A 27,142-nucleotide genomic window follows, 5' to 3' on the forward strand; every position below is an offset into this window, starting at 1 on the left:
CTTTAGCTTCCTTATCTATAAAATGAGAAAAATAATACCTCCCAGAGTTGTTTTGAATATCACATGAGAATCTTAATAAACTCCCACTACAAATGCCCGGTAAGTAAGCACATAGAAAAGGTAGTGTTCTGTGTAGATATGTCAGGCCCATATTCGGGTGTGAAACATACTTTATTTTTGAGGGATCTGCCAATGTCCAGGTTACAGATTCCTCTGCACTTGCGTCTGCCAATCTGTCTGAGGTTTCTCAGATTCTTTCCTCAAACCCTTGGGATTTGGCCTAGGAAGTGAGGAGAGATCCTGTCTCTTCAGGGACCTACTGCTGAGGACGCTTCTTTCTCTCTCCTACTTGTCTTCTTCCCAGCCCAGTTTGGGGAATCTGTGTATGTGTGACAGGGAGGTTGATAGGAAGCCCTGTTTGGACTCATGTTTTTTTCCAATCTTTTTGATAAACCCAGGCCTAAGCTTTTCAAAATCAGCATCGTTATTGAGTGTACCTTTAATAAATATTTGCGTGAATATTATGGCCAGCACTCTGGTAGGTGCATGAGATAATAGATACAGGCTCTAACATCAAAGAACTTATAGCCTAATATATTAGAGGAACAAGTAAATTGGATGCTAAGGAAATATTTCTGTAATACTTTTTTGAACTTTTTCCAGAGGCAACATATTACTCAGAGAATTCCCTACTGATACCTTGTTTGATGTGAATGCCATCATTGCTCATGTTCTCTTGTAAGTACATCCACTTCTTTACTTATTAATCTAGACAACCGCAATCCGTTAAAATAGTTTAGAGTTTTAACATTACATTTGTAGGCATCAATTTCATACAAATTGCTAGTCTGTCTGTCCACATAGGGGATCTAAAATTTCTTAAATGGCAAAGGATACATAAACCTGTAGATAGTCTGTAAAAATAGGAGATAACACAACATGACCACATGGGTCATACTATTGCTTTTGCTTCTTTTTTTTTTAAAGATTTTATTGGGGAAGGGGAACAGGACTTTATTGGGGAACAGTGTGTACTTCCAGGACTTTTTTCCAAGTCAAGTTGTTGTCCTTTCAATCTTAGTTGTGGAGGGCGCAGCTCAGCTCCAGGTCCAGTTGCCATTGCTAGTTGCAGGGGGCACAGCCCACCATCCCTTGTGGGAGTCGAACTGCTGCAGCAACCTTGTGTTTGAGAGGACGCACTCCAACCAACTGAGCCATCTGGGAGCTCAGCGGCTCCGGGAGCTCAGCTCAAGGTGCCGTGTTCCATCTTAGTTGCAGGGGGCAGAACCCACCATCCCTTGGGGACTCGAGGAGTTGAACTGGCAACCTTGTGGTTGAGAGTCCACTGGCCCATGTGGGAATCGAACCGGCAGCCTTCAGAGTTAGGAGCATGGAGCTCTAACTGCCTGAGCCATCGGGCCGGCCCCTGCTTTTGCTTTTGATTGTACCTGTGGAGTGAGGGTTTTACTAGATAAGAATCTCGTCTTTGCTCTTCTGACTAGGAATTTTAAAGTGCCTAGCGTCTTTCTCACCCAGCCTGATTTTTTTCTAGAGGCTGTAGCTCTGTGCCTGCTCAGTAAGTGCAGAAACAGTTCAAATAATACCAGCACATACCTGAATATTTACTGAGAGAGCATGAGTGAATCTAATTTAACTTCCTGGCATGGAGTCTTTTGGCCTGGGATTCAGGCCTCCTTGGGGTTCATTCCTGCAGTCTTCCTCTGAATGAAGTCTAGTATTCTCTTTGCTAGCAGAGTTAGGAACTAAGATTTGTTAAGGACATGAGTTTACATGGACTTTCCCAGTTTAAATTGTTGTAGGTCTATTACCCACTAAGACTTTTGCTGACATTATCTTTTTTTCTGCTGGTCTGCCCTCTTTCTTCTTTTCTCTGACTGGATTCCCACAAAGATAGGGTAAAAGTTAAATTATAGGAAACTCAAAACTTATAGGTGAAAAATCATATTTATCACTTTGCAAATAGACACATTTAAATGTTCCAGTATTAATGATACAGTAATGAAAGGTCTTTAAGAAATCCCTGACAACCAAGGGTCCCAAGGCCTGCAGACTAAGAAGCCAATTGTAAGGAATGAAAGAGGGTCTTTTGAAGAAGGAATTCCAAAGACCCTTAGAAGCCCTTTCCTGGGACAGAGAAGGGGTGGCTGTCTTGAGGTTGGGGATCATAACAAGTTTAGCAAAAAGTCCAAGTAGTAGATATAATATTTGTTTTGCAATACATACCTGATGACTGTCTTTGACCTAAAAATGAGGGTGAAAAACCAAATAAGATTCTTTGAGGGATGGGGGAGGGGCGACTAAGGTTGTCTTGAACAAGTTTTAACAGCAAACATCCACCTTGGGCAACCTGATGACAAGGTGGTCTGGAAACAATTGGGCTTTAGATGTGGAGAGGCCATCAGTTCTGGGGACCCAGTTTTCTGACTTGGCTAGCCTATGGGGCTTGTGTCACGCCCTCCTGCTGTGGTGGTATCCTGTCCTTTGTGCTGTACTAATGTTGACTTATAGAACACTAATTCCACAAAGATTATTCCCCATGTTTCTGCTATATGCCAGATACCTATTCGGCGCTGGGGATCCAACACAGAATAGGATGTGGCTTCTGTTCTCTAGGAATGTAGCATTTTGTTGCAGAGACAGATATATAAACAAAATATTATGTAGTAAGTAAAATATAAATATGTATGCATACAGGCTTACGGACCCACAGGGTAGGGAATAGTTATTTATGTTTAGAATGAAAATGGATATTTACTAAGAAGGCTTCCTGGAGGAGGTGACACTTGGGATGAGTCTAAAAGGATAAGTAGGAGTTTGCTTGTTGAAGAAATGGAAGGTGGGGAAAGCAGTAAGAACTGTGAGAGCAAAGGCATGGAGGTTAAAATAGTTTGGAGAGCATAGTTTTTACTGGAGTATGAAATATGAAGCAGGAGATGAGGGCAGGGATGTAGGCATGGGGTCAGATGAAAGGGTTTTTGTGTACTATGCGAAGAAGTTTAGGCTTTTGGATGAGGAGTCCAGCTCCAGGCCAAAATCCTTGTGTCATTTTTCAGGCTTGACCATAGGTAATTACAAGGCTTTGCCTGGCAGGCTACGTGGGGTAAAGGTGCCTTGTCCACATCGGACTTGGATGCAGTTTTCTAGAGAAAATAGAGGTGAAGGACTCAGGACCCTCCCTCTTCCCAGTCCCTTAGGCCGAGCGTGCTGGTATGTATGCCTGCATTTCTAGCCAAAGTCTTTATTCAGAGGCCTCATTACCAGGGGCCTTGGCTGAAGCACCTCCCAGGTACTTCTGTCAAGACCTCCCTATTTCTATTCTGACTCAGTCTCTTTCCACTCCTAGCCCTTCCCCCTTTCCTTTACCCCAGCTGACAAGTCCATATAGAGTCAGGAGCCTTTCATTTTGTGCTTCTTGGGATGAGATGATTCCTTGCATCTGTGCTGTGCCCAGCTGACCCTCCCCTGGGGGCTGTTCCATGGCAGGGAAGGGAATGGAACATTCTGGAGCCACTGCCTCCCTTTTTGCCTTTTGCTTGCACTGTTGCAGTAAATGAATAAAGGCTGGATTGTTGCTTTTAGTTTGGCTTGCTGTCCTTAATGACCACTACAATGCCTGATTGCTCAACAGAGGGTCGTAGATAGCACGTGACGGTGATCAAATTAGTGCCCGAGAGCTCTTTCTAGTGGATGTGACAGATTTGTGGGGTCTAAGCACACAGAAACTATTGTGTGGCCATTGCACAATCTAGGAAAGTAGATATAACAAAAAGGGGATTTTCTTTTTAATGCTTAGGAAGTGAAATTAACTGGACTTGGTAATACTTAATTTGGTAACAATCAGCAAAACTGCAAATTTAAGTTAATTCCTGTATCTTCTTTTCCACCTCACTGTACTGCAAATTCTATCTGATTACCATCTAAAGTAAGCCAGGAAGAAGAGCAAATTTACAGAAAATAAGTCTAATTTAACAAGTCAAATGCCCATCATACTTGTCTCAAACAGCTGTAAGAATTTGAGCCCCTTAGGAGTACAGATCTGGGTGTATTAACATATGGGTCATCCGGGGAGTGTTCTAGAACAACACCAACACTTAAGGGAAGAAGAAACTGAGGCGGGGTAGGGCGGGGGTGGAATAAAGGTCAAGTAGAATTCCAAAGAGGCAATGTCTTCATTTTTGTTTAAAATATAAGAAAATTGACTTGTGAAATGCAGTATTTTAAAAAAAAATTTCAGTAATGGTATTTTGAATGTTGAAGAACTGGGCTAAATAGGGTATTATGTCATAACTATCTAAACCTTGCAAATTACCATGAGAAAAAAAGTGCCCTTCAATCTGTCATCCTACTTTATGTGCTAAATCCATTAGTTTGAAATACCCAGTGTCTGGCAAGCAGTTTCTCTCTGGTACTCTTTGCAATTGTATACTATTCCTAGAAATGGGACTGAACTGTTGCTTGATATTTTTTGCCCATTTTTTTGTCATGTTTTGTACTTTATTCTTATTAATTTCTAGGCACTCTCTTTATATAAAGGAGATACAAAGTGTACATCCCTCTCCAAGTTTGTCATTTATCTTTGAAATTTCCCTTTTTTGTTCTTTTAAAAATTATCTGGTAAAATTCATCTGTTCTCTTTTGATGTTTGAATTTTAAGTTGTACTAAGGTCTCCCTTACGCCATTGTTATGAATGAATTCACCTCTTTTTGTTTATTTTTGAATTAATAGACATTGTTTTTAGAGCAGTTTTAGATTTATAGAAAATCTGAGCAGATTGTACAGAAAATTCCCATATACTTCCTTTCTCCTCTCTACTCAGTTTCTCCTTATTGTTTTTATTTTATTTTATTTTTTTATATCAGTTTCAGGTGTACAAAACAACATAATGATTAGACATTTACACTCCTCACAAAGTGATAATCACCCCAAATCTGCTAACCCTCTGACATTGTATATAGCTGTTACTATACCATTGACTATATTCCCTATGCTATACTTTACATCCCGGGACTATATACACACACATGTATATATATTTAGTTATAGTTGACATTCGTTTCCCCTTGTTGGTAACATTCAGCTTTAGTGTGGTACATTGTTACAATTGATGAACCAATATTGACACATTATTAACCAAAGTGCCTATTTATATTAGGGTTCACTCTTTGTGTTATATAGTTTTGAGTTTTGACAAATGCATATATCCACCGTTACAATATGGCACAGAATGGTTTCACTGACTTAAAAAATCTCTTGTGTTCCACTTATTCATCCCTCTCTTCCATTCTCCAAACACTGATCTTTTTTGCCTTTTCTAGAATGTCCTATAGTTGGAATCATATAACATGTCACCTTTTTAGATTGGCTTCTTTTACTTAGCAATAGGTATTTAAGGTTCTTCCATGCCTTTTCATGGTTCGATATCTCGTTTCTTTTTATCACTGAATAATATTCTATTGTATGGATGTACCACTTTTAATCCATTCACCTATTGAAGGATATCTTTATTTCTTCCATGTTTTGGCAATTATGAATAAAGCTGCTATAAACTTTCCTGTGCCGGTTTTTTGTATGGATGTAGTTGTCAACTCATATGGGTAAATGAGCATGATTTCTGGATAATATGGGAAGGCTATGTTTAGCTTTGTAAAAAAACTACCAAATTACCTTCCAAAGTGGCTGCATCAATTTGCATTCCCACCTCCAATGAATGAGCTCCTGTTGCTCTACGTCCTTGTCAGCATTTGCTGTTGCCATCACCATTCTAATAGGTGTACTGTGGTATCTCACTGTGGTTTTAATTTTCAATTTCCTAGTGACACAGTGATGTTGAGCATCTTTTCATATACTTACTTGCCATCTGTATATTTTCTTAGGTGGGGTATCTGTTAAGATCTTTTGCCCATATTTTAATTGGGTTGTTTTCTTACTGAGTTTAAAGAGGTTTTGTGTGTGTGTGTGTGTGTGTGTGTGTTTATGTATTTTGGATATGTGTTTTGCAAATATTTTTTCCCAGTCTGTGTCTTGTTTTTCCATCCTCTTAACAGTGTCTTCTCCAGAACAGAAATTTTTAATAATAATGAAGTGTAACTTAACAATTTTTGTTTTTATGGATTATGCTTTTGGTATTTTATCTAAAAATTCATTGCCAAATCCAAAGTCACCCGGATTTTCTTCTGTGTTATATTCTAGAAGTTTTATAGTTATGTATTTTACATTTAAGTCTGTGATCCATTTTTGAGCTAATTTTTGTGAATGGTGTAAAGTCAGTGTCTATATTTTTTTGTATGTGGATGTCCAGTTGTTTTAGCCCCTTTTGTTGAAAAAACTATCCTTTCTCCATTTGATTGCTTTTCTTGTTTGTCAAAAGATCAGTCTATTTGTGTGGGTGTATTTCTTAGTGTTTTCATGGGTTTTATTTTACATTTAAATATTGATATGTTTGGAATTTAACTTGGTGAATTCTATGAGGAATGGATTTAGCTGTGTATCAGCCAAGTGGCTAGTTGTCCCAACACAACTGAAATTAATGAATCTCTTCACTATTCAGAATGCCATTTTTTACACTGTACTGTCATATATCGGGGGGTGCCAAAAAATGTATACAAGTGGACACTTTGACCAGTGTTGTCAAGCAGTGGTTCGTGTAATCAGAAGTGTCTGGACGCTGATGGTAAACACTTTTATCACCTCTTGTAACTGCAGAAGTCAAACGTGACTTGTGTTCATCTTTTGTTATCGGTGTATATTGAGTATTACAATTTTAACAGTTTTTACCTTTCTTAAAATGTGTATACATTTTTTTGGCATCCTTTGTATATTTGGGTCTATTTTTGAACTTTATGTTTCGATTATCTATTTGCATACTAGTACCATTGCTTTAAGTATTGAGGCTTTATAATATAATATCTGAAAGGTCCAGGCCCCTTTATATTTCTGTTTTCAGAATTGCTTGTTTGTTTTGTTTACAGTTGACATTTAAAATTGACTTGTTTGGGTTCTTCCCTTCCCTGATTAAATCCTATCGGCATTAAATTTATAAATTATTTTAGGGACACTTGACATCATTAGGATGACTCTTCCCACCCCAGAACCTGATGTCTTTCCATTTCTTCCAATTTTCTTTTGTGTCCTTTAGTAGTGTTTTAACACGTTCTTCCTGTGTGCATGGACACTTAAATTTATTACAAGGTATTTTATCTCTTTTTTTTCTTTTGTAAATGGGTTCTTTTCTTCCATTATCTTCTAACACAGATACAACTATGTTTTTATGTAATATGTATATTTGTGTATAATATATAAACATGTATATGAAAGATACTAATTTTTGTGTATTACGTTTGTGCCCTTTGACCTTACTGAAATTTTATTATTTAACACAAGACTGGAAAAACAAAATAGTTAGATTATAGAAATAATATTCATATTGTAGAATGCATGAGAAACATAGAAAGCCATGAAAACCTCCTCTGAAAATATTTATAATTTCATTACCCAGAGCTAAAGTAATTTGTTGATTTTTGTTTATGTTGTTTTAATATAGTTATATATAAAGTTTGTATTTTATTAGGTAATAGTTAAACAGAGAAGGTGAAATTTACTGGCATTTCCTCTATTTATAAAAACTGATCAACACATATTAAAATATATTAATTTCAACTAACTTGTCAGTGTTTTTTTTTTAACCGAAACCTACTACTTAGCCTGATAATCAAGGAAAAGAATATTTACAGATAACATTTGGATTGTTTTTATATTTTTCAAAACACTTGTATATGAACTGAAAGTTTGCATTTGAGAATATTTATATATATTGCTTTCATTGGCTTGTCTTTTAAAAATGTGTAACCCTATTATTATTTTGTTCGTAAAGCATTATAATTTGTTCTTTATGTAGAATGCTTTGATTGAGACCAGTGATCCACAGTTATATTTGAAATTTGCTTTTTTTGTCAACAGAAAAGGTCAAGGTTTTAGGTAATTTCTGATTCTTAAAATATAGAAAAATGCAATTTAAAAAATGAAGTTAGTAGTAATTTATAGATGATGTGATACAGAATTGTACACCTGAAATCTATGTAATTTTACTAACAATTGTCACCCCAATAAATTAAAAAAAAATGAAGTTAGTAAAATGTGAGAACAGAATAACAGGTATAAACTTAGGGTAATCTTCACACTAAATTTTTAAAGAATTGTATTTTTTTGGCTCATTATGGCTAATTTTTTTTTTGTAGGATACTTAAAATATTCCTAAAACATCATTGATTAACCATATCCTGACTTACTGGTATATTAATATTTTCTCACATTGACTTTACAAGGTATATTAAGTGAAATAAATCAAGTGTTCAGAGTATAGCATAGTATTAGGTATGTGAGAAAGAGGATAAGTCCAAATTCTGAAGTGTCTCAGATATTACACTACTTGCATATATATATATATATATATATATGTGTATATATATATATATATATATATATGTATATATGTATATGTCAAAATAACCTGGCCTCTGAATCAGAAATAAGACTCCACAGCCAATGGCCTGGGTAACGTGGTAGTACTAGATACCAATACCCAGTTGTACACAGAGCAACAAGGTGAGAGCCATATGCTTACAACTGTACTTACAGTGAGGTTTGGAGAAGGAGAACTCACAGATTATGAATCTCTGAGGTTATGTTGGAGCTTGGCACATTTACTCCCTGGGAAATATAAAGTGCTTATCTTTTTCTCTGTGATGTAAACAAATCCTGGCTTGGTGCAGGAGAGAAAGGTCTCTACCTCTAAATATTATAAGCATTTGGCTCTGGGGAAGATAAAAAAGGTTTTATTATACTTTGGCTGGATCCAGAGCAAAGGAGAATACATAGAATGTGAATAAGTGGAGAGAATCTCCATCCATGTGTCATGCCAGTTTTCATCTTCAGGAGGCTTAGATTGTATAGGAACACAGAAATCCAGGGAGGGTTGTCTTCTAACAGAGGCGTATATAAATATATATTTATGGCATATGTGTATATGGCATAAATATTTTAAGGTTTCACAAGAAATTAATAATAGTGATTTACAGGAATGGCATGGGGAAGCTGGGATGGGGGAGGGAGTTGTCGGTAGACTTTGCACTCGTCAACTTTTTTGGTACTATATAAAAAAGTGTTACCAATGTGCAAAATAAATGAAATTTAAATTAAACATAAGAATTTGGGTTTATAGTCTAAAAGTTCTTAGCTCTGTTTTCTAAAGTATACATACCGTGTTTCCCCGAAAATAAGACCAGGTCTTATGTTAATTTTTGCTCCAAAAGATGCATTAGGGCTTATGTTCAGGGGATGTCATCCTGAAAAATCATGCTGGGGCTTATTTTCCGGTTAGGTCTTATTTTCGGGGAAACACGGTAGTCAAAACTGGTAGAATTGATTGGTTTGATAACTGAGGAAAATTTTACTCCCACCTTCTAGGTAGATTAAGAAGGGTAATATTTAGAAAAAGAAAGTTAAAGTAACAACTAATCTTTATTTGTTGATTGAGAATACCATATATCTAACCAGTCCTAGGCAAGTCAGTTAGAGATGTAAGTCATTATAACCTCAAATGTGATTGGAAGGTTGTATGAAAAATGAAGAAGTCTGGATTTATTGAGCATTTGAGTCCCCCTATTCCTTATCTTCCATCGTGTGATCTGACCACTTTATATTTTCTGATTGCTAGTTTTCCTCATCTAAATGTTACAATTGCAGCCTTATGAGATTATTATGAAGATCAAATAATGTGAAAATACATTGTGGGTTTTACCTTGTGTTCTGTGTTAGTTGCCCTTTTTTTTTTTGGTATAAATGCAGGAAGTCTCATTTTGCAATAAATTAAAAAAATTCAAATTCTACCTGTGGTTCCGTTCACACACAGCACTAACAGAAGTGAATTCATGCTGTGACAGTTGCTTGTGGTATTTGCCAGCAGTTACAAAGAAAGGCCATTCTTCTAGTTATTGTTAACTCCTAAAAATCACCCAATGATGCAAAAAGGAAAGATTATCCAGCACTGTAAGAAACAATGAAATCTCATTAACTCTTCATTAAAATGTGGTGCATGGTATTCTTATGACAATATTTTGTCAGAAAATAGAAGGTTTCTTTCTTTTTAAATTAACACACTACTTATAATAATATGGCCTTCAAATATTATAGGAATTATTCTCAGCAGTCATAATCTCGCTAATATTTTATTCTTTAACACATTATTGCCGAGCCTGGGTATTGAGTCTTCAAGTGACATTGCTTAGAAGCTCTGAGGAAAACTACTCTTAGATATAGCTTTCTCTAAAACTCCTAAACTATGCCCATGCTGGTCCTTTCTTAATAGGTTTTGAGCTACTGCTCATTCTTTTATCTGTATAAGGGTTCCTGTTTGATAGTGACATACTTTTTTACTGGGAAATTGTAATTAAAAAATCACTCGTCTTGAATTTGAATTCCTCACAGCTCTAGTTAATTGGTAGTAATGGTTATATCTCCAAACTGCCCTTTTATACAAGGTCCTTCTACCAGTACATGGCACCATGCATGACATACAGTAGGTTATCAAAAAGTATTGGATTGGTGATGAATGAATTTGGAAGCTTCCTTCTTTTGTGTTAAAAATTGGAGGAATAGAAATCTTGTGTTATAAGCCATTAGATTGTTTCTGGTGATAAGAATTTTATAAGTAAGCCAGTAGGAGAATATACTCGTATAATGTATGACAAAAAGACAAAGGCTGATGTTTGTGAACTTTATTATTTCTTGTACTTCCCGCCCCCTTCTTTTTGCCTCCCCCCCTTTCCCCACTCTGGTTCAAGCCGTTGTTTCCCAGTCTAGTTGTGTAGGACACAGTTCCCTGGCCCATGCTGGTATTATGAAGCTTGCGCTCCCCACTGGCTGAGGAGCCACCCCAGACCCATATTTCTTGTACTCTTAATTTACATTTCAGAGGTGGCTTCTACCTGCTCATTTTCTTTTCTTTTCTTTCTTTCTTTTTTTTTTTTTTTTTTACTGTATTCATTTAGAAAATGCTTAATAAAATACTTTGGGATATTTCATTGTATACATGGATGTGACCAGTCACATCCATGGGAGTGGGGAGTGTTGTTCTCCCCACTCTTCATTTCTTTCTTTCCTTTTTTTTTTGTCCTAGGGATTTTGCTATGGCACAATGAATGAAACATTTCCTTTTTATTGAGTGTTTTAGAATTTGAGTAATGACAAATTTTTTCTGGAAAAAAAAAAAAAAAGCTGAACAGCCTGCTATTCTAAAAGCAGGGTCACGAAGACTTTTCAGTTCCTTTTTTTTCTGACACCTACTCAGTTCTTGGCCATTTATCTTCTGTATATAATGGCTGTGATAGGAAAGTCTCAGGAAAAGCATGCTAAGGATAAGGAAGACCTTTCTGTGGCAGAAAGAGCTCCCAGGTCACAGCAACCCCAGGCAGCTTTACATCATTAGAACAAGAAAATCCCAAGACAGACTTTTCTTTAATCCATTTCTGTCAGCATTTCTCCTCTTTGCGACTGGAGTAAAGGAGCACAGGCTTGTGCAATGGATCCTAGAGATCCCTAGATGTGCCCATATTCTGGAAGTTAACATTAAAAAATACATTAAAGTTAGAAAGCCATTGGGAAAAATCATAGAGATCATCAGATTATGAATGTCATTAGTTTTGGTTATTATTACCTCATGGATAATGACTACTTAATGAGCTTTGAGACTTTAGGCAAGGCAATCTCTCTAAACCCCATGACCTTATCTCTAAAATGGAGTTAACGATAATACCGATCTCAGATGGTTGCCATGAAAATTAAAGAAAACATAGCGTATTGCTGAGAGTTCTTAGTTGTAAATCCCAGAATCTGGGTCTGACCGGCTTAGAAAGGATTTGGAGCAGATATAGGAAATCTCAGGCTCCCTAGAAGAGCTGGAGAGCTAGACTCAGAGTTTATACAGCTCTGAATTACAGTCAAGATCATGACACGAACTAGCCTGGAGGGGACTGCTGCATTACTGTTGAGTGTTGGATGCCACAGCTTGCATCTCCGGTACTGGGGCTGTCATCAGCACTGTTGTCACTGGTGCATTTGAAGCCGACTATTGCTGCTACCGTGTTTCCCCGAAAATAAGACCTAGCTGGACAATCAGCTCTAATGCATCTTTTGGAGCAAAAATTAATATAAGACCCGGTCTTATTTTACTATAATATAAGACCGGGTCTTATATAATGTAATAATGTAATATAACATAAGACAGGGTCTTATATTGATTTTTGCTCCAAAAGACGCATTAGAGCTGATTGTCTGGTTAGGTCTTATTTTCGGGGAAACGGTATAGCTTCTTGAAATAATTCTGCACTGTTCCCAATTCCTTACGTCACGAGCTCCTGGTCCAAAATGTCAGGCGAGTGATTCTGGGTCATTAGCTATGTTTTGCAGCAAGGAACTTGGGAAAGCAAAGTTTACTATGATATTAGCTTTTGTGAGGGCACTCTGTCCTTTTATGAGGTGGGCTTGGCCACCACGAAGACTTAGAAAACCAGGAATTCCCAAAGCAAAAGAGAAGAGTTCAGAGCTGGGCAGTCTCCAAACTGATAAACTGCCACTACTCATAAAATGCTTAGTATTATGCCTGACATGTGGTAGGTGCCCCCCGGTGTTGGCTTTTTAAATTTATGTTTGCCAGTCTTTATCTGAGAAAAAAGTGAGGGAAATTTCTTCTCCCAGATTTGATTTTTGAAGCACACAGATCCAAGCTGCTAGAGCTTTATTAGGTAAATGGGTGGATAGAATTTCTAAGGCTAGAATTTACATGGAAGTCCAATTAAGTTGACTAGATGGCACCTCCCAACTGTTTTGAAGTAACTCAAGGTAATTCTGGACTTTTTAGCCAAAATGTATAAGCAACCAATAGCTCAGATTGCCACCGAGACTCCCTTACCTTTCATTAGCTGCCTCCCTTTCCACCTGGTTTCCCATTTACAAGAGTGGTCAGTAATGTAGTTTAAAAGTCTTGGCCTTAGTGTCAGAAAGCCTGGATTGGAAACTCAGCTTTACTAGTATGATCTGGAGCAGGTCATTTAATCCCTCAGACTGTTAAGTGTGTGTGTGTTTTGAATAAAGATTATTCTAAGATTATCTTTGAAGGTTTAAATGAAAACGTGAAAATATATAGCACATACAGTAGTGAGTACTGCTCTGTAAACATTTCTTTTAAAAATAAAACAAGAGCCCTGGGAATTGTAGAAGATCAAGTTTTACATTTCTTTTAAGAAGTTGAAGAAATTCGTAATAAATAAGGCAATGTTTAAGCCAATTTAATTTAGGTCAGCAGTTTCAGTGAAATTGCAATACTTGTATAATAATACTAAGACATTATTTATTATTTGCCTTTCTTTTTCACTTTCATTCTCTCGTGAGTGCAGTTTCCAGAAGCTATATGTGTTGTGTGATGTCATAACAGATTGCAGAAACAGATACAAAAATCCAGCTGTCTTTTATTTAGTCCAATATTAAGGAGATTAGCAAAAATGTAAAACAATGCCACTCTTCATTGAATTTTTCTGTTGGAAAATTTAGGTTTTTTTTAAAATAAGAAGTTATTTATATTAACATACTATATAATGTTTGTTATTTTAAAAAGAATATTTTAAAATTCTGTTTTAATTTTTATTTTGGCAACAATTGGTAGATGTAACCTACATAAACAAAAGCTCTTTGAGGAGCTCAATAATTTTTAAGGCTATAAAGTTATCTTGAGACCAAAAAGTTTTTAAGAACTGTAGCATTAGTGGAAAGTGCCATGTTTTCCATAAGAGGAAACCAGGCTTGACTGACTTGCTGGAGATAATTGAGTGAACCTTTTTTTATTTAAGTATGCGGACTTGTAACAAATTTCGAGAATCCTTAAAGTTTGATTAACACACACACACACACACACACACACACACTCTAAATGAAATGAGTTGTTAGAATATTTATATAAAAGTAGAAAATAAAGATTCTTTTGGGTGAAGAAATATGATCAGTTAGTCTGGTTTACATGTTGAAATGATGATTTGGAAGAATTACGGCCAAGTTGAAAAATCACTGAACTAGGAGTAAGAAGACCCGTTTTGTGTTGTTCTGTTCCTGGCTCCTTGATTTGATAAATGTATTTTTGAGTTAAGTAAGCTTTTCAATGTTTTGAACTTGCGTTTCTTCACGTGAAGAAGGGGAATAAATAATTCCTACCCTACTTTTTCTTTTACTCATTCAAGAACTATGCATTGATTACTTAAAGTGCACTAGGCTCTGTTCTATGTTATTATGAATATAGTGATACAATATGCAAGGTCCCTGCCTCACACAAAGGTAACAGTTGAATGAGAGAGGCAGGGATAAACAAGTAAATATGTAAGCATTTATAAATTGTGGTAAGTACTATGAAGGAATCAAATAGTATAAAATAAAAGAGGAAAATGCTACAGATATACTTACATAGGCAGATGTACTCTCATACATCTACAGATGTACAGATGTACAGATGTACTACAGCTACAGATGTACTCTCATACATCTCTGAGACCAGATATGAGAAGGAATAGCTTTTAGCAAAGAAAATGGTATGTGCAAAGGCCTTGATGTATACCTAAAGTGTGGTAGACATGAGGAATGGTAAAATAAAATGAGGTTGGAAAGTAGGCAAGGACTAGGTCATGCAGGGCCTTCCAGGCCATGCATGGTAAGAGGCCTGCAGCTTAGATGTGCAAGGGGCTGATGTGTTGAAGCTGAGAGATCTGTAAGGGATTATTTGGCCAGAGTAGGATGTTATCAAATACAGTTTAAATACATTGAGGTGGTCATGATGGAGAACGAGCACCATTTCTCACAACTATTCCTGGTGATGTTCTTAGGGACAGACTAATGATTTAGAGAGTGATTTTAATTTAGTTTTAAAATGCTTAGGTTCTCACTACATTTTTTTTATTAGGTTCTTTAATTCACTCAATAAGTATATATTAAATAACTAAATTTATATCAGATTTTTCTTCTAATTACATTCTGTGTTTATTTTAGTGCTCTTCTTTTTAATGAAGTGAAATATGTTACCACCCTGGAACGCCTTCAGAATATAGAAGACTCTCTGAAAGGAAAAGCAAACATTGCATTTGCATATGTCAGAGCCATTGGAACACCAGGTATTTATTAACTTTTACTTTAAACTTTGCTGTGCTTTTGTACTTGTGTGAGTATGTTGAAAAACAAAATAGTTTATTTTGACCACAATCTTCATATTTTAAAATACATTTAAAGCATCTTTATGTTATATTTTCTGTTTTTTTTAATGGGCCACATAGTATAGTGGTCAAATAAGAACTCTGGTGCTCTAGACTCTGCCTATGTTAGACTGACTCCCTGCTCCATCAGTTACTTATACTATGACCTTGGACAACTTCCTTACCCTGTTTCATAATCACTAAGATGGTGAAAATAATTGTGCCTAACTTTAGTGTTACTGTGAGGACCCAATAAGTTGAATAGTTAAAATGGTGTCTGGTGTATAATGGCACTCGTAAGGGTTAGCTATAACAGTTTTTATTTCCTTACAGTCTTCATGATACATGGTTTAGTAATTATAGTATTCAGTAAATATTGTTGACTCAGTGACTTTCTTTTTAAATATTTTCGTATTTGCTGTTCATGACATTATTTTCATTTTTCAAAAATCTAATTTTGACAGCATTACCTTGAATGTTAATATCTAATTTTGTCATAAAGAAGTCTATAAATACTTCATGAACAAATTATAGTTACGCTTTCAGGACTTTTACTTGTTAATGGTTATAACTTGGCCACGTTAATATAAAATGTTGTTAAAGACATTTTAAAAATTGCGTATGCTCTATGAAAGAACATCACTTATTGGAAATATTAATTTTATTTATTTATTTATTTATTTAATTTTTAATTTATTGGGGTGACAATTGTTAGTAAAATTACATAGATTTCAGGTGTACAATTCTGTATCACATCATCTATAAATTACATTATGTGTTCACCACCCAGAGTCAGTTCTCCTTCCATCACCATATATTTGATCCCCCTTACCCTCATCTCCCACCCCCCAACCCCCTTACCCTCTGGTAACCACTAAATTACGTTCCCCAGATTAATTTTCAAAACCCCGTGGCCATCTTGTGGTTACTGATTGTTTTCTAATCCCCTCACCTTCCCCCTCACCCCCACCGCCCCCGCCCATCTAGCAACCCTCAGTTTTTCCTCTTTGTCTCCAAAACTGTTTCTGATTAGTTCATTCACTTATTCTTTTCGTTAGATTCCGAATATAAGTGAGATCATATGGTTCTTGTCTTTCTCTGTTTGACTTATTTCACTTAACATAATGTTCTCTAGGTCCATCCATGTTGTTGCAAATGGTAAGATTTCTTTCTTCTTTATGGCTGCGTAATACTCCATTGTATAAATGTACCACATTTTCTTAATCCAGTCATCTACTGATGGGCATTTTGGTTGTTTCCATGTCTTAGCTATTGTGTATAGTGCTGCAATAAACATAGGAGTGCATAAAGATTTTTGAATTGGAGTTTTGGATTTCTCCGGATAGATACCTAGGAGTGGAATTACTGGATCATAGGGTAGTTCCATTTTCAGATTTTTGAGATACCTCCATACTGTTTTCCATAGTGGCTGCACCAATCTGCAATCCCACCAACAGTGCACAAGCGTTCCCTTTTTTCCACATCCACGCCAGCACTTGCTGTTTGTTGATTTATTGATGATAGCCATTTTGACTAGGGTGAGGTGGTATCTCATTGTGGTTTTTATTTGCATTTCTCTGATGGTTAGTGAGGTTGAGCATTTCTTCATATGTCTGTTTGCCATCTGTATGTCCTTTTCAGAAAAATGTCTCTTCAAGTCCTCCGCCCATTTTTTAATTGGGTCGTTTGTTTTTTTGGAGTTGAGTTGAGTGAGTTTTTTATAGATTTGTGATATCAATCCCTTATCAGATATATCATTGGCAAATATCTTTTCCCATTCAGTAGGGTCCCTTTTTGTTTTATTGATGGTTTCCTTTGCTGTGAAAAAACGTTTTAGTTTGATGTAATCCCACATGTTTATTTTTTCTCTTACTTCCCTCGCGTGAGGGGATGTATCAGTAAAAATCTTACTCCGGGTAATGTCTGTGAAGTTTCTTCCTATATTTTCTTCTAGGTATTTTATGGTTTCAGATCTTACATTTAAGTCTTTAAGCCATTTTGAATTTATTTTTGTATATGGTGTAAGGAGGTGGTCCAGCTTCATTTTTATGCATGTGTCTGTCCAGGTTTCCCAGCACCATTTATTGAATAGACTGTCTTTACCCCTTCGTACATTCTTGCTTCCATTGTCATAGATTAAATGGCCATATAGGCATGGATTTATTTCTGGACTCTCTATTCTGTTCCATTGATCTATGTGTCTGTTTTTATGCCAGTACCATGCTGTTTTGATTACTGTAGCCTTGTAGTATAATTTGAAGTCAGGTATTGTTATACCTCCCACTTTGTTCTTATTTCTCAAGATTGCCTTTGCTATTCGGGGTCTTTTATGGTCCCATATAAATTTTAGGATTATATGTTCTATTTCTGTGAAAAACGTCGTTGGTAGTTTGATAGGAATTGCGTTGAATATGTATATTGCCTTAGGCAGTATGGACATTTTAACTATATTAATTCTTCCTATCCATGAACATGATGTGTGTTTCCATCTATTTATATCTTCTTTCATTCCTTTCTTCAGTGTCTTATAATTTTCTGAGTACAGATCTTTTACTTCTTTGGTTAAATTTATTCCCAGGTATTTTATAGTCTTTGGAGCAATTGTAAATGGGATTGTTTTTTTAATTTCTCCTTCTGATGTTTTATTATTGGTATATACAAATGCAACTGATTTCTGAATATTAATTTTGTATCCTGCTACTTTACTAAATTCATCTATCAGCTCTAATAGCTTCTTGGTGGAGTCTTTAGGGTTCTCTCTGTATAGTATCATATCTGCATATAATGATAATTTTACTTCCTCCTTACCAATTTGGATGCCTTTTATTTCTTTTTCTTGTCTGATTGCTGTGGCTAGAACTTCCAGCACTGTGTTGAATAGAAGCGGAGATAGTGGGCAACCTTGCCTTGTTCCTGATCTTAGGGGGAATGGTTTTAGCTTTTCCCCATTGAGTATGATGTTAGCTGTGGGTTTGTCATATATGGCCTTTATTATGTTGAGATATGATCCCTCTATTCCCACTTTCTTAAGGGTTTTTATCATAAATGGCTGTTGGATTTTATCAAATGCTTTTTCTGCATCTATTGATATGATCATGTGATTTTTATTTTTCATTTTGTTAATGTGGTGTATCACATTAATTGATTTGCGGATGTTGAACCACCCTTGCATACCAGGGATGAATCCCACTTGATCATGGTGTATGATCTTTTTAATGTATTGCTGAATTCTGTTCGCTAATATTTTGTTGAGGATTTTTGCATCTATGTTCATTAGAGATATCGGCCTGTAGTTTTCTTTTTTTGTGGTGTCTTTGTCTGATTTTGGGATCAGGGTGATAGTGGCTTCGTAAAAAGTGTTTGGGAGTCTTCCCTCCTTCTGGATTTTTTGGAAGAGCTGGAGGAGAATAGGTGATAATTCTTTTTTGAACGTTTTGTAAAATTCACCTGTAAAGCCATCTGGTCCAGGGCTTTTGTTTGTTGGGAGATTGTTGATTACTGATTCAATTTCCGTGGTGGTAATCAGTCTACTCAGGTTTTCTGTTTCTTCTTGAGTTAGCCTTGGAAGGTTGTACGCCTCTAGAAAATTGTCCATTTCTTCCAGATTGTCATATTTGTTGGCATATAGTTGCTCATAGTAATTTCTTAAAACTTTTTGTATTTCTGTGGTGGCTGTTGTCACTTCTCCTCTTTCATTTCTGATTTTATTAATTTGGGTCCTCTCTTTTTTTTAATGAGTCTGGCTAAAGGTTGTCGATTTTGTTTATCTTCTCTAAGAACCAACTCTTGGATTCATTGGTCTTTTGTATTTTTCTGGTTTCTATTTCATTTATTTCTGCTCTGATCTTTATTATCTCCTTCCTTGTGCTCCCTTTGGGCTTATTTTGCTGTTCTTTTTCCAGATCCCTTAAGTGTGAAGATAAACTGTTGATTAGTGATGTTTCTTGTTTCTTTAGGTAGGCCTGCAAAGCTATGAATTTCCCTCTTAGGACTGCTTTCGTGGCATCCCATAGATTTTGGGTCGTCGTGTTTTCATATTTGTTTGTCTCGAGATATCTTTTGATTTCTTCCTTGATCTGCTGCTTGACCCATTCATTATTTAGTAATAAGTTATTCAGCCTCCATGAATTGGTTTGTCTTCCAGTTTTTTTCCTGTAGTTTATTTCTAATTTCATAGCATTGTGATCAGAGAAGGCAATTGGTATGATTTCAATTTTCTTAAATTTATCAAGACTTGTTTTGTGGCCTAACATATGGTCTATCTTGGAAAATGTTCCATGTGCGCTTGAGAAAAACCTGTATTTTGCAGCATTGGGGTGAAATGTTCTGAAAATATCGATTAGATCCAAGTGGTCCAATGTATCATTTAAGGCTATTGTTTCCATATTGATTTTCTGTCTGGAAGACCTGTCCCTTGTTGTCAGAGGTGTGTTGAAGTTCCCTACTATGATAGTGTTACTGTTGATCTCTGTCTTTATGTCAGTCAGTACCTGTTTTATATATTTAGGTGCTCCTATGTTGGGTGCATAGGGTTATGTCCTCTTGTCGGATCGATCCCTTTATTATTATATAGTGCCCATCTTTATCTTTTAATATGTTCTTAATTTTAAAGTCTATTTTGTCAGATATAAGTATTGCAACTCCAGCTTTTTTCTCATTTCCATTTGCATGAAATATCTTACTCCAACCCTTCACTTTCAGCCTGTGTGTGTCTTTTGTTCTGAGGTGAGTCTCTTGTATACAACATATACAAGGGTCTTGCTTTCTTATCCAGTCAGCCACCTTATGTCTCTTGATTAGAGCATTTAATCCGTTTACATTTAAAGTGATTATTGATAGGTACATAGTTATTGCCATTTTTAAATTTGTAGTTAGGTTGTTTTGATCTTTCTTCTATTTACAGAAGTCTTTTAGTATTTCTTGCAGTGCTGGCTTGGTAGTAATAAATTCCTTTAGCTTATTTTTTTTCTGGAAAGCTCTTTATCTCTCCATCAACTTTAAATGATAGCCTTGCTGGATAAAGCAATCTAGGTTGTAGGCCTTTGTTTTCCATCATTTTGAGTATCTCCTGCCACTCCCTCCTGGCCTTCAATGTTTCTGTAGAAAAATCATTTGATAGTCTTATGGGAGTTCCCTTGTATGTAACCCTCTGTCTTTCTCTTGCTGCTTTTAGGATTCTCTCTTTGTCTTTAAGCTTTGCCATTTTAACTATAATGTGTCTTGGTGTGGACCTGTTTGGGTTTATCCTGGTTGGAACTCTCTGCACTTCCTGGGCTTGTATGTTGGTTTCCTTCATCAGGTTGGGGAAGGTTTCGGACATTATTACTTCAAATATGTTCTCAATCCCTTGCTTCCTCTCTTCACCTTCTGGTATTCCTATGATGCGCATGTTGTTGCGCTTGATGTTATCCCAGAGGTCTCTTAAGCCATCCTCATTGTTTTTTATTCTTTTTTCTTTCTGTTGTTCCGTTTGGGTGATCTCTGCTACCTTGTCTTCTAAGTCGCTGATTCGATCCTCTGCTTCATCTAACCTGCCGGTAATTCCTTCAAGTGAGTTCTTAATTTCGGTAATTGTGTTCTTTAGTTCTAACTGGTTGTTCGTTATGATTTCTACATCCTTCTTTATGTCTTCTCTAAGCTCCTTAAACATTCTTATCACCAGTGTTCTGAACTCTGTCTCTGAAAGGTTGGTTACCTCTGCTTCATTTGGTTCCAGTTGTGGAGGTTTCTTCTGTTCTTTTATTTGGGACGTGTATCTTTGTTTCCCCATTCTGGCTGACTCTCTGTGTTTGCTTTGATGTATTAGGTAGATCCCCTAGAGTTCTTAGTTCTTGCTAGTTTATCTTATGTAGTATGTGTCCTTTATATTTGACTTGCATTACTTCGTTCTTCTCCTCTGCGTGTGTTCCAAAGGTGACTTTTGTGTTGTGTATATTGTCCTGTTCAAGAAGATCTTTAATTGCTTTTTGCTTGTGAGTAGGTGGGGTTAACTCCTAGGCTGACTCGTTATGAGACTTGGCTCTGCCCACCGCAGGGCATTCTGCTGCGTGAGGGTTGACCACTTAAATGTGGTTTGGCCTCTATGTGCTCTAGTGCCTGCAGAGAATTCCCTCTGGGTGTGTGAGTTGTAGGTCAAACCCAGTAGTACTCTGGTTTGGTCTGGAGTTGGCCTCTGGATATGTTGAATCTTGTGCCTCTTAAGCTGGGCCCTGGTAGGGCAGTTTCAGAACAAAGCAAATCATCAAGCACAACAACAACAAAGAAAAAAATCACATAATTCACATGTAAAAACACCCGATAACCCCCACTCGACACAGGCAAAGATATTAAAGATATAAAGATAAAGCAAAACAAAACAAAACAAAGCAAATCAAAAAGCAGCGCCAGTCTTGGCTTAAGCCCACCAAGCAATGTCCAGGTTGTCCTCTGCTGTACCAAAGACACCCCTGCTTATTGTGCAGGCAGAGCCGGTCACATGGTGCCCAGAGTGACTCTGGGACTGCAGACTTAAATGCGTGGGCCTGAGGGGTCTGGATGATAGTTTTTACAAAGTCAGTGCAGTTTCTGCCCTTGCCTGCACATACGCACACTGAGAGTAGCACCACCAGCCCCGTGTCCAGTACTCCTGAGTCTTAGGGCACTTCTTCAGTGTTTGTGTGTATGTGGGGGTGCGGGCGGGAGATTTCTGAGCTGCTGAAAACCCAGAGCTGCGTCTGCTGCTTACTGCTGATCCCTGGGAGTGTCTCGGCAGTAGCACTTGCCCCGCCCTAGGCAGGCCAGAAAGGGTGGGGGCTGGGGATGGAGGGGTCTTCTCTCTCCCAGCCTAGCCGCGTCACTCTCTTCCCGCAGGCCAGAAAAGGTGGTGGCTGGGGGTGGAGGAGTCTTCTCTCCTAGCCCAGCCAAAATCACACTCTTCCCAGCCTCTTCCCTGGATCAGAGCTGCCCATCAGTCTTCCCAGAGCCTCCAGAGCCTGAGCACTACTACGGCTCCTCTGTAATCTGACACTACTCCTCAGTTCAGGGGCCAGTTTAAGTCTCTGGAAGGGGAGGGGGAGCGGCCCAGGTATGGAATCTGTGTTCTTTGTCTGCCCTAGGGCCCACTAGCCGCCTTCCCAGTGGGATAAATCAGTTGTGGGATGCAGGGAAAGAGCCCACCTCCTGGTCTCTGTGCTCTCCATTCCGCCCTGGGATCCCGTGCGTGCCCGGAATTGCCGCGTGCTGCCGGAGACCCCGCCGCGGACCCGCGCGTTTTCACTCCGCTCCCTTCCTTCCTTCCCCTGCTCGCCCAATTAGCTCACCTTCAAGTAATCCTTCCACGAGTCTCTTAGCTGTTCTGTGTGATGAGCAAAGAGTTCTTTGATGGGTAAAAGGTCCCGTTTGTAATAAGATCTGGAGGAGAACTTAGAAAGTGCGCCCCGCTGCCGCCATTCCTATGACGTCAACCTGGAAATACTAATTTTAAATAAAACGCTTAGTGGCTACACTGCATGCCACTGAACTTAATACACTTGTAAAATAATACTCCACAATCATCCTGTTGTTATTTACTTTTCAGGAACCTCAGCTTACTGTATTTTGTCTAGAGTTTGTAATTGTAATCAATGAGAGGAATGAGCTGTCATAGAGGGCTTACACTGCCATGATGGAACTGGAACTCCCTGACTTATATTAACAAGGTCAATCTGACTTCTATGTTTGGAATAGACTAGAAGGAGCAATGGTAGAGTAAGGGAGAAAATCAGGAAGTTATTGCAGTAATGCAGGCACGAGTGATGTTTGGCAGTTTGGGCCAGAGTTTTAGCAATAGAGGTGGCAGTACATTTTAATTTTAGTATTTTGGATTTAGAACTAACTGAATTTGCTAACATATTGGATGTGGAGTGAGAGAGAAATAGCAGAGACAACGATGAGTCTGGGGTTTTGGCCTGAGCCACTTGAAAGGTGAAATTGCTGATAATTAATGAGAAAGACTGGAAATAATACAGTTAGCAGAGGAAGCTCTGGAATTCACTATTGGACATCCTACTTGTGAAATAGCCATTAGACATCTAAGTAGAGATATCAACAAGGTAGTTGGATATTACTAGTCTATGTTTTATGGTAGGCATACAGACTAGGGATATAAATTTGTGAGATAAACCTATGAGACCTATGAGGTTGGAAAGGAGTGAAGCTAAATGAATGGGAAGAAGAAGACTCAACTCGTTAGATACTTCAGCGTTTACTGGTCAGTGAGGTAAGGAGGAACCAATAAAGGTGACAGGAAGAATAGCCTGTGTGGTAGGAGTGTCCTGCAAGCAAAATGAAGACAGGGTTTTAAGGAAGAGATAAGAACAATTGTGTCAAATAATGCTGAAAGGCTAATTAAGATAAGAACTGCCAAGTGGCCAGTATGCTTAGCGATGTGGATTTATTGGTGAAGTTAACAAGTGCAGTTTCTATAGAATGGTAGGGGTAAATGCCTGATAAGAGGAAACAGGTAGAAAGCAGTTGGAGACTGTGAATATAGAGACTCATTTGAGAAGTTGTGCTATTAAGAGAAAGAAAAAAAGGGTCAGTGAAGAATTTTTTAAGAAGCATATTTGTATGTTGATGAGAAAGATCCAATAGAAAAAGGAAAATGCATCATGTATGAAAAAGAGAATTACTGGAGCAACATCTTTGAGTAGACAAGAGGGGTGGTTCTTTTCTGGGAACACAGAAATTAATCTATGATAACAGGAGGGAAGAGAAAATATAGGCATTAATTAGGTTAGTGGGTAGATACGGTGCTGGGAACTTGTGGGAAATTTTTTTTAATTGGTTATATTTTCTCAATGAAATAGAAATAAAGTCATCAGATAGTTTGAGGAGAAAAGAGATTAGTAGTTGTTTAGGAGGCCTGGACATAAAGAATGGTTGCTGGACAGCAATAATAGTTGATATCATTAATTGTAAAGTGAGGCCATTGGTATGGTGATACTAGCAGATTTTTGTTTTCTTTTTCTTTCCTCTAGCCGTGTTTACTTTTGTGGGTGTAAGTACAGAATATTTGATTTAACCTGGATGGTGTTTTGAGCCAGATGGGCAGGGGAGTAATTATAAAGATGGACCATGGAATTTAAGCTGGGTTAAGAGGGAAGGGAGAAACTGAGGGGGGAGACTGAAAGTGAAAGATGGTAGGATTATAGGTCCTGGAGGGTTAGAATTATGTACTAGGCAGAGTGACCTAGTTGGATGGGTGTGTGTGTGGTGGGGGGTGATGCTGGAAATTGCGATTATGGAAGAGTTTGCAGTAATTAGTAATTACAAGGCCTGCAGTGGGACCATAGCAGTGAGTGGTTAAGGTAGGGTTGAAGAAAGATCATTGGCATCTATAAAGAAGGCCCAGGACTGAAAAGCTAGGATTTTGAAAGGATCGTCTATGGGGATGATAAAATCACCAAGGATTATGACAGGAGTGGTATTGGAGAATTTGACAGTGTGACAGAAGCTAAAATATTTGTGTAGTGAGGGGAAGTGACCCCTGCTGGGGTGGTAGATGACCCCAATAAGGCAGAGTGGTGAGTGGAATAATCTGATGATACGTAACATAAGTGGTAGAAGGTTAGGTAGGGCAGAGGAAGGTAACTGCCAGGAAATGACAGTGAGGAGAAAGGGGAAAATAAATTATGAAAAGGAGGGAATCTTCAAAGAAGCACTTTAAGAAAATTTCCCAGAACTGAACAATTTGAGCTTCTAAATTGCACAGGGCCCATTGAGTCCCAGCACAATGGATGAATGTAGAACCACAACGAAGCATGTCATTTTGAAACTACAGAATATCGGGAACAAACATTCTAAAATCTTTCAAAAGGAAAAAAATGAGCTTACAGTTAAAGGGTCAAGAATCAGACTGGCATTGGACTTCTCAATTGTAGCCCTAGAAAATGAAGAAAATGGAGCAATCCTTTCAAAATTCTCAAGAGAAATGACTTGAACCTTGAATTCTGTACTTGAATTCATAACTATAGTTATGAAAGTAGAATAAAGACACTTTCAGAGAAGTGGTAGGTCGCAAAAAATGTGTATTCCTTATGTACTGTCATAGGAGGATGCTAGAGGGCAAGCATCTAGAAGATGCTAGAAGAGCAAGAGGACAAGTCAATCAAGAAAATATGGGTAACAGGACAGAGGACCTAACACAAGAGAGAGAATGAGAGATTCCAAAGATGATGATGAAATGAGTTCTCAGGATAAAAGTGGTGGAGCAGGTCAAGTAGTAACAGTCCATGTCAGACATTTCTGCAGAAGTGTTTCCAAAAAAGGAATTGATAGGATACCTGATGTATTTGAAGTATTAAGAGGGTTAGACAACTGTGGAAGAGTTTAGGAATAAATTAGGAAGAAATGTACACAAAAATAAAAAAGAGGTATAACTACAGTGAAAAAAAGTTCAAAAAAGGAAAAGTGTTTATTTTATACTGTATGGCTCATTTGTAAATAGTATTTACTGAGTCATAACAATGTAAATACTGACTAAGGATCTAATAAAAATTAGGACTATGTTGGGAAATAACAGAGGGGATAGAAATGTGTACATTTGTGGAATGGGGTTTGGAAAAGAACTTCATCTTCTTTAATTATCATAATTTATCATCTTCATAGTGAGAAGTCAGTAGATAATATTAACACTTACAAAATTAGGAAATAAGAGTGTAATAATGTCATTTAGAGACTTGGAGGTAAATACCCTCCAAAAAAACAGTAAAAGAGTTGAAAGTATTTGTCCCTTGGAAATTAGAAATGGGGTGGAAGGTAGAGAAACTGTTGTTTTTCTTAATATGCCTTGTAGAATGATTTGTCTCTTTAAACTGTATTGAAGAATAAGTTGATTAAAAAAATAACTAAGCCAGAAACAATACAAGACATATATAATATAAAATATGACATACAAAAGTTGTATGGTAGATTCGTATTCTCTTCCCCACTTCTAGGAAGAAAGTATTTCATCGTAGATTTTTCGTATGTTACACTCGTATTCTCAAGCATAACTAATTTTCTACTTCCTCTTACTTCTTCTCTTACGTTGACTAGAATAGATTTTTCATAATTTCTTTAACTGCCTGTATTTTCCCAACTGGGATCCCTACAAAGGATTTTTTTCTTTAAATATAATGAGCATAAAATGGTGTAGGCAGTATTCAGAAAAGAAGTTTATGTAGAATCACACAAACTAACTCCTCTCTCCCAACTCTCTCATCTCTTCTTCAGAGCACAGGGCAGTCATGGAAGCTGCTTTTGTGTATGGGACCACGTACCAGTTTGTCTTAACCACAGAAATTGCCCTTTTGGGAAGTATTGGGTATGTATCAGAGGCATAAGTCAACAATTTTAAGTTCACTTATTTCACATTGCTTGTTCAGTATCTCCATTATACTCTCAACAGCGTGGACTTGTCTAAGAGGAATCATAAGCAGATGTGAACATATAAATGAAACCTCATTACTGTCATCTGTACTGAGGTCTGAAAATGTATTTAAATATGCAGAAATGATTTTAGACTAAGGTGAATGAAGATAATGTGGATAAGCCACAGGATGTGATCCTGTGAGTGGCCAAGTGCATTTTAGGAATAGATCTTCCACAGTGATGAAATAGATGATAAAATAATATTTTTCATAATTAAGCTCCAGAAATTCTTTCTGAGAATACTGTAAGTTACTTTTTCATAATAATCTTACATATATGTAAGTACAGTTTTTGAACGGAATATTTTAGGTATTTATTTATCGTTTTTAGCCTACTTTCTAGCTTACAATTTTAGGTAGAGGCCTTCTTTTGACTGTTGTCTTTTGACTGTTTAACCTAGGGTTAAAGT

The 27,142-nt window shown here is 37.2% G+C and overlaps 1 protein-coding gene across 3 annotated transcripts in view; it reads left to right on the forward strand.

The window, feature by feature from the left end:
* TXNDC16 (thioredoxin domain containing 16) overlaps positions 1–27,142 on the forward strand; it is an 86,208-nt gene that overhangs the window by 14,757 nt on the left and 44,309 nt on the right. For all 3 annotated transcript variants that reach the window (XM_033109125.1, XM_033109123.1, XM_033109124.1), the window contains 3 exons: positions 664–738; positions 15,104–15,225; positions 26,536–26,626. In XM_033109125.1, coding sequence (XP_032965016.1) covers positions 664–738; positions 15,104–15,225; positions 26,536–26,626 — 288 coding nt within the window. The remainder of the gene's footprint in view (positions 1–663; positions 739–15,103; positions 15,226–26,535; positions 26,627–27,142) is intronic.

This window comes from Rhinolophus ferrumequinum, chromosome 6 (assembly GCF_004115265.2).
Source record: "Rhinolophus ferrumequinum isolate MPI-CBG mRhiFer1 chromosome 6, mRhiFer1_v1.p, whole genome shotgun sequence".
Taxonomy (NCBI): domain Eukaryota; kingdom Metazoa; phylum Chordata; class Mammalia; order Chiroptera; family Rhinolophidae; genus Rhinolophus; species Rhinolophus ferrumequinum.